This window comes from Sturnira hondurensis, unplaced genomic scaffold (assembly GCF_014824575.4).
Source record: "Sturnira hondurensis isolate 20B ecotype Veracruz unplaced genomic scaffold, ASM1482457v3 Scaffold0008761, whole genome shotgun sequence".
Classification (NCBI taxonomy): domain Eukaryota; kingdom Metazoa; phylum Chordata; class Mammalia; order Chiroptera; family Phyllostomidae; genus Sturnira; species Sturnira hondurensis.
The window spans coordinates 965,079-973,385 of NW_028081392.1; the positions used below are offsets into that span (position 1 = coordinate 965,079).

The window sequence follows — 8,307 nt, forward strand, 5'->3', positions numbered from 1 at the left end:
CCCCTGCAGGCCAGCCGCAGCTCCTGCACCCCTCCATGCCTCCGGACCTCACAGCCAGTGCCAGCATCTACCGGGGCCCAGTGTACGCCCTGCAGGATTCAGCTGACAAGATCCCCATGACCAACTCGCCCCTGCTGGACCCCCTGCCCAACCTCAAGATCAAGGTCTACAGTTCCAGCACCACGGGTTCTGGGTCAGGCCTGCCAGACGGGGCTGACCTGCTGGGGGTGCTGCCGCCTGGCACGTACCCTGGTGATTTCTCCCGGGACACCCACTTCCTACACCTGCGCAGTGCCAGCCTCGGCTCCCAGCAGCTCCTGGGCCTGCCCCGTGACCCGGGGAGCAGTGTCAGCGGTACCTTTGGCTGCCTGGGCGGGAGGCTCAGCGTCCCTGGTACAGGTAGGTCCCTTTCTGCTTGCCTGTCAGCCCGGCCTTGGCACATCCTCTGGACAGTCTCAGCAGAAGATAGGACTTCCCTGGTCCCATTTCAGGGAGAGTGAGGCCCAGGGAGAGACGTGACTATGAAATAGAAGGTCCGGGCTTGAGGCCTGCCTCTGCCTCGCTGCTGGCGGGTGACCTTGGCCCAGCCACTCTCCACACCTCAGTTTCTGCATCTGCTCGGTGGGGGAGAATGCCCCCTGTGGTTCAACTAACCTACAGAGCTGTCTGGGTTTGGGCATCAGAAAAGGCAGGGATGCCCATCTCATGCTGCAGAGCCCACAGTTAACAGTCACCCAACATCATACCCGAGGCGGGAGTCAGCACTGAGACCTTCCAACTCCAGGCCGTCGTCCCGTCTCTGTGCCCCATCCCAGTGCCAGAGGCACCGTGTTACCGATGGGCCCTCTGTGGTCAGTGGCCTGGCCTCTGCTTGCACCCAGTCCCCAGACCTTCTCTCCCCGTCTCTGCTGATGGCCACCTGGAGCTCAAGCAATGTCTTTCTCTCCCTGCCCCGAACCAGAGGCCAACCCCTGTAACCCTGTTCAGAGCTCCGGGTTTCCCTTCAGCCCCTCCCTGCTGACCTCCCTCTCCTCCTAGGGGTCAGCCTGCTGGTGCCCAACGGAGCCATCCCCCAGGGCAAGTTCTACGAAATGTACCTCCTTATCAACAAGGCAGAAAGCACCCTGTGAGTAGAGGGACCCCAGCCCTGGCCCGGGCTTCACCCCCCACCTCTCCCCCTGCTGCCTGCCTGCCTGCCCTGGGCTGAGACCATCACCCTCTCTAACCTGACCCCAAGGCTAGTGTTAGTTCTCCAAGTAAAACTCGGATTGATCTCCTGTGTCCACTCAAAAACTTGCAGAACCACACAACAAATCATCTGTGAGGGGACCCAGAAACACCAGAACTTATTTATAAAAATTGTGTAGTCATCCTGATGTGTTTAAACTTCAGTCACCTTCAAAGCACTCTCCATCTGACACAATACGCCTGTTGGGAAGTTTTTCCCACCGCTCAAAACAGGTTTTGAACTCATAGACTTTGATGCCTTTTAGTGCTTTGCCGGCTTTTGTCTTATCTCTTCCACATCGCCAAAACAGTTTCCTCTGAGGGCTTTTTTTCATCCAGGGAAACAAAATAAAGTCACTCTTGAGGAGATCGGGTGAATAGGGAGATTGGGGCATAGGGATCATGCCATTTCTGGTCAAAAACTGCTGAACACTTAACGTACTGTGGGCAGGTGCACTGGCAAATCACCCATCATGAAATGGGCAAACACGTTCAACGTCTTCAAAAAAATTTTCACTGAAGCAGAACGCAGCCTCTCACAACAGTGCCAGCTGGTACAGATGGGTTCCTAGAACACTCACCTAGTGGGCGAAGTCTGTGCTACAAGGGGCCCATTCTCCACAAGATAATTCCAGGGGATTTTTTGAGTCCCCCCCCCCTCATAACTTGAAAGGCAGTTTACAGACTGGCCACAATAGGACAAAAGTCTAATCTCCTTACTATGTAAACAGGTTTTAGAGACCAATAAGAAAAACTGAACATCTCAGTACAAACATGGGCAAATGACATGAACAAGTGATTTACACACGCAGTGGCCAATAGGTATGAGAAACTGTCTAACCTACCTTGTAGTCAAATAGTAATTCAAGCAGCCATGAGACACTGGGAGTGTTTTGCTTTGCGAGTTTGCAAAGATTTTTTTCAAACAATAATGCCTTCATACCAGCAAAAGCATGGAACCCAGCCCTCCGTGGCATATACAGTGGTATCGGCTTTCCAGAGGACAGTTTTTGTGAGGTTTTAAAAATATTTTATTTATTTATCTTTAAAGAGAGAGGAAGGGAGGTAGAGAAACATCGATCAGTTGTTTGCCTCTTGCACGCCCCTAACCGGGGATGGGGCTGGCAACCCACGCCTGTGCCCTGACTGGGGATCGAACCGGCCGCCTTTCAGTTCAAAGGATAGCGCTCAGCTCCCTGAGTGAGGGCTCCGTAGGACAGTTTATCATCATCCTTCAAAAACATTTCAAGAGTGTAGAATCTTTGAAAATGGGAGCACAGGTTTGGCTGTGAGAATGTCATAGTGCAGTAGCAAAAGTCTGGAAAGTCTGAAGGTCTATGCCACTTCTCTGCCTCCCCTTAACCCCTGACCTCTGGTAGCCCCAAGGGTAGGGACCTGCCCCCGGTCACCCCAGGAGCAGGGACAGAAGTGGGACCCGGAGACTCATCTAACTAAGCCCTGGCTGAGCTCTGCAGCCTCCCCTCACTGCCTCCCGTCTTCCCCCAGCCCACTTTTGGAAGGGACCCAGACAGTATTGAGCCCCTCGGTGACCTGTGGGCCCACAGGCCTGCTGCTGTGCCGCCCCGTCATTCTCACGGTGCCCCACTGTGCCGAAGTCAGTGCCAGTAACTGGATCTTCCAGCTCAAGACCCAGGCCCACCAGGGCCACTGGGAGGTGAGGAGCCAAAGCTGGGGGACCGGGTCCACTATCCGAACCTGCCTCCTTTCCCCTTGGCCCACCCTGGATGGACCCTCTCCCAGGTCTTGGCGGCAACCTGTCTGCCCCACCCCCATCCTCACCTTGCAGGAGGTGGTGACCCTGGATGAGGAGACCCTGGACACCCCCTGCTACTGCCAGCTGGAGGCCAGGTCCTGCCACATCCTATTAGACCAGCTAGGCACCTATGTCTTCACGGGTGAGTCCTATTCCCGCTCGGCAGTCAAGCATCTCCAGCTGGCCATCTTCGCCCCAGCCCTCTGCACGTCCCTGGAATACAGTCTCAGGGTCTACTGCCTGGAGGACACGCCTATAGCACTGAAGGTAAGGCTGGCCACAGGTACCCACACAGCCCTGGAACCATGTTAGGTACATCACCCCCAGCCAGCCAGCTGCATGGTATCTTCTAGTATCCCCCTCCCTGGGACCATGGTACCTTCCAGGCAATCCTCCACCACCATTGGCCTCACTCAGTTGTTCATACATTCCTCAAACATTGAAATGGAGTCTCGAGATACATAGATGAGTCAGGCACAAGTCCTGAACTCGCCGGTCTCCAGGCTAGAGGTGGGCTATAGAGAGGTGGTCCCTGATGGCGGTCTTCCAGAGGGCCGAGGGAGCACCAGGTGGCTGGGGAGGGCATCTGTGAGAAGGCTTCACAGCAGAGCGGGCAGGCCCCAAAGGAGAAGGAGGGGTGCCAGGTGGAGGATGAAGGGCATTCCAGGAGTCAGAGCAGCTGATGCAAAAGCACGTGTATCTCTCCGTGCCACCAAAGCATTCAGGGGGTGTGTGAGGGAGAGAGACGGGGGCCGGAGGAGCAGAGCTCAGCTTACCGACACGTTCGGGGCCATGCCAAGGAATTTGGGACGTGTCCAGTGGGCAGGGACGGACACCTGGAGGACACCTATTTACAGGTGCTCTCTTCCAGCTCCCTTGCTCCCAGTCTCGTGCAACTTGTCTGAAGCTCCAAGTTGCCAGCTGATGCAACAGAGGTGAAAAGGCCTCAAGGGAGAGTGCATGTCTCCTGCTGGGACCACACCAGCCTGAAATTCCATCAGGGCCCATAATGGGCTGGGCACTTCTGGGAAACGGCCTTGCGGCCTGGCGCTCTTGGTTACCGGGGCACGGGCTAACGCCCGGATTTGGTCAGAGGATGGAGTGGAGATTGAGAGGGAAGTTGCCACATTTTGGCATGCCGGCATTTTGTTTACTCAGTCCTGGTCCATGTGTCCATCCATCCATCCATCCATCCAACTTTCTGCTCACTTGTCTCTATGCTCTTTCAGTCAGCAGCCCCTCTGTACGTCCAGCCCTCACACATCCGCCAGTTTGCCATTCCTTCCATCTGTCCTTCATTTTACATCCATCCATTTGTATATCCATCTCTCTGTGTTTCTCTGTTCAGCTCTCTGTTTATCCATCCATCTATCTGTTTATTCTGCCCAGGTACCTATCCATGTTTTTTCTGTCTATTCACTCACGTATCCACATAAGCCTTCTAAGATGATACTTTCCAAACGCCCAGCCCTGTGCTCAGGTGGGTCTCTGCTGGCAATGTGACCGCCTGGTTCCCTCTGCCCAAATCTGTCTCAACTCACAAGCTGATAGTAGACAGGGGCCCATTGGCCAAGTATGATGGCTTCCCCCTTCCTGTTGCCCCCCCCCCCCCCCCCGACCCACAGGAGGTGCTGGAGCTGGAGCGGACCCTGGGTGGCTACCTTGTGGAGGAGCCCAAACCCCTGCTGTTTAAAAACAGTTACCATAACCTGCGCCTCTCCCTGCACGACATCCCCCACGCTCACTGGAAGAGCAAGCTGCTGGCCAAGTACCAGGTGAGGGCTGCGCCGAAGGAGGGGGAGGCCTGGCGCTGGGGTCGGGCACACCTGGGGATCTGCCCCAGAAGACCAGTTTCCCCTCCCAGGCTCTGCTCCTTCCTCAGCCCTGCAGCCTCGCCTACCCCCTGCAATCTCCGTCTCCCTCCCACAGCCTGGCCATGCACCCTCCCCAGTCATCCTGAGGCACATCCCACATTCGGGGCCGTGATGGCTGCACTCGCGCTCCCTCCCCCATTTCACGTTCCCTGCACAGATGTCGGTCTCCATCATCTCCAAGGACTTCTAAAAGCACTTACGCCTGACAGACTGTCCAAACTTATCTACGGTGGTCACATCCCTCTGCCCCACCCGTCTGTGACACCAGAGTCCCTTGGCTTCCCAGCCCCAGACACACACACTCACACGTTCAGACTTGTGCCTTCTTCCTTCCCTTTCTCAGCTGGAGGGTCCTCGACCAGCTCTTCCTCTGCCCATCTAGATGGAGAGGCCTGAACTGCTCTGTGGAGAGGTCCCAGCCCCCGCCCCCAGCACTGGGCCCCTTACCTACCTCTGCCTCCATTCCCTGAGGCCGGGGCAGGCTGGCCTTGTCCGTCTGACCCTGGCTCCGCTCCTTCCCCAGGAGATCCCCTTCTACCACATTTGGAGTGGCAGCCAGAAGGCTCTTCACTGTACCTTCACCCTGGAGAGGCATAGCCTGGCCACCACGGAGTTCGCCTGCAAGGTCTGCGTGCGGCAGGTGGAAGGGGAAGGCCAGATCTTCCAGCTGCAGACCACACTGGCGGAGGTGAGGGCTGGGGGGGCGGCAGCAGACCCCCATGCTCACCCCACACACATCTCTGTAGAATTGTCATCTCCCACACCCCCCAGGTCTGAGCTGGGGCTCGGTCACACTTTGCTAACAGCTGCCATTTGTAGAGTGCCGACTCTGTGTGTGACGTGTTCTATGCCAGGCGACACAGATTATCTCCCTAGATCTTCACAGTCACCAGGGAGACGTCCAGTGACCCCACCTGGGAGATGGAAAAGTAGGTTTCAGGGAGGGCAGGTACCGTCAACCTCGTGCCAGGTCATTGCTTGGCCCCAGCCTTCGGCTCTCCACCACTGTGAATCTGCATTGAGGTCCACGAAACCCAGGCCACTCAGGGGGACAGTGCTAGACCCTCCTGGTAGTACAGTGTAGAGAGCCCTGGATACAGGTCTAGACCCAGCTGTGCCACCTGCATGGATATGGTCATGGGCAAGTCACTTTCCATTCTGGACTTGGTTTTTCCACGTGTGTAAAGTGATCCGGCTCCTCAGGGCATCATTGAGGCTGCATCACCGTTCACCCAGGGCAGTCCATTGGCCTGGTGTAGCCCCGGAGGGCTGGGGGTTAGGCATGCAGCCCTGGCCCTCAGGATCTGCCCCTCCAGGGGAGAAGGCCTTGGATTAAGCAGCTGGGGCCTATCCAGGGGAGGTAGGGACTGAAGGGAGCCTCCATTAGCTCATAGTTTCAACGCAGGAAGCCTGCAGGGGCAGATGCTTAGCACCGTGTGGGAGAGAACCCCTGCCCCTCTCACCCGTAACCCCTGCCCTTCCAGACACCTGCCGGCTCCCTGGATGCCCTCTGCTCTGCCCCCAGCAGCACACTCACCACCCAGCTGGGACCCTATGCCTTCAAGATCCCACTGTCTATCCGCCAAAAGATATGCAACAGCCTGGATGCCCCCAACTCGCGGGGCAATGACTGGCGCCTCTTGGCGAAGAAGCTCTCCATGGACCGGTGAGTGCTGGGGTGCAGGCCTGGCCCACCCAGACTGCAGCTCCCTTCCACTCCCCTTCAAGTGTGCCGAGTCTGAGACGCCCATTCCTTGAGAAGCGTGTGCTTATAGTACTGGCCTGTGACAGTCGGGTAAAGCCCGGCACCAGCTAGGTGTGAGCGCCAACGGCACCCCAGTGCCCAGGACAGAGCAGGTGCCCTGGAAAGGCGGGCTGATGTGTCAGAAATTTCCTGGAGTAGTTAAAATGCTGGATAAATACAATGGCAACAATAATCACTATTAATGATAATTATGCTTGCTGAGACACCATTTAGCAAACCTGCATTGAGCAGATGCCACTTTTAAGACATCTTTTTAGAGCACTGACTAGTGTGGCTCCGCTGGTCGGGCGCCCTCCTGCAAAGTGAAAGGTCGCTGGTTTGGTTCCCAGTCGGGGCACATGCCTGGGTTGTGGGTTTGGTCCCCCCAGTCCTCCCGGCCGAGGTACATGTGGGAGGCAGCTGAACTCAATGTTTCTGTCTCACATTAATCTTTCTTTCTCCCTTCCCTTCTCTAAAAATAAATAAATAACATCTTTCTAAGAAAAGACCTTGTACTAGAAGTGGGCGGGATCCACGAAGCTGTCCAAGGCTTTTCTCCCTCGGGAATGCGGGGGGGATGAGAGCGGGCAGGGCCTGAAGGGGTGGGGGGGGGAGAGAATGGAGTTCTGGGTCCTGGCAATCTCCCCTGGGGCCAGTTCTTTTGGTGATAATAATAAGATGGTGAATGACAGTGAGCTGGACAGTTTCTGTTTAAAGCTGAAGAAACTAAGGCTCAGAGAGACGCAGTAACTTACCCAAGGCCACGCAGCCTGCAAGCAGAGGACCTGGGACTCAGACCCAGGAGGGTGGGACCTCAGAGTCTGCAGCCTTTCCACCTCCGCACACCCAGGCTTCTGGGAGGAGTTGAGCTCTTGGGCAGCCCGGTGTCCTTCTTCCTTCCACCAGGTACCTGAACTACTTTGCCACCAAAGCAAGCCCCACAGGTGTGATCCTGGACCTCTGGGAAGCTCTGCAGCAGGATGACGGGGACCTCAACAGCCTGGCCAGTGCCTTGGAAGAGATGGGCAAGAGTGAGATGCTGGTGGCCATGGCCACTGACGGGGACTGCTGAGCTGCCCCAGACTGCGGGCTCAGAGGGACTGGCAGGTGGTGGTTTATGGGGAGGCCGACAGCTTCCCATGGGGCAGTTTGGCCTCCACGGCCCCCCAGCTCACAGCCAGAGCCACCCCTCCTGCTCCCCCCAGACCACAACCAGCCTTAGGAATTCCGTGGACTCTGGTGTCAGGAGGCCCTGGTGTCCCGTCCCCACCCTTGCTGTCTCTTCTGGCCTCAGACCTTCATGCAGAAACCAGAGGGGCTGAGGCCCCCGGAAGCAGTGAGGGGGGCAAGGGTGGTCCTCCTCCACCTCCACCCTCCACCACCCTCCACACGCAGCCCTGGGACCTCTGGGTTAAGTTTGTTTTAGTTTTGTTCTTAATTTCCTTCCTCAGCTATTGGTTTCTCCCTCCTCCCTAAGCCCTCTGTCTTCACACCATTTTCCTCTGAAGAGTCGAGTACAAGTCAGACAGACTGCTTTCTCCTGCCCAAAAGCTGAAGGAAAGAAAGAAAGCTTCATACTGCTAGGAAGGCTCGAAGAAGAAGAAGAAAAACACCAAAACCACAAGGGAAAAGAAAAACCCAGTTTCTCAGGAAACGCAAATGATTTATTATCCAGATATTTGGATAAG

The 8,307-nt window shown here is 56.3% G+C and overlaps 1 protein-coding gene across 2 annotated transcripts in view; it reads left to right on the top strand.

The window, feature by feature from the left end:
- UNC5B (unc-5 netrin receptor B) overlaps positions 1–8,307 on the top strand; it is an 80,577-nt gene extending 72,270 nt beyond the window's left edge. For both annotated transcript variants that reach the window (XM_037055821.1, XM_037055823.1), the window contains 8 exons: positions 10–399; positions 1,039–1,126; positions 2,734–2,902; positions 3,035–3,268; positions 4,627–4,776; positions 5,399–5,563; positions 6,360–6,541; positions 7,526–8,307. In XM_037055821.1, the coding sequence (XP_036911716.1) occupies positions 10–399; positions 1,039–1,126; positions 2,734–2,902; positions 3,035–3,268; positions 4,627–4,776; positions 5,399–5,563; positions 6,360–6,541; positions 7,526–7,691 (1,544 nt within the window). In that variant the 3' untranslated portion in view covers positions 7,692–8,307. The remainder of the gene's footprint in view (positions 1–9; positions 400–1,038; positions 1,127–2,733; positions 2,903–3,034; positions 3,269–4,626; positions 4,777–5,398; positions 5,564–6,359; positions 6,542–7,525) is intronic.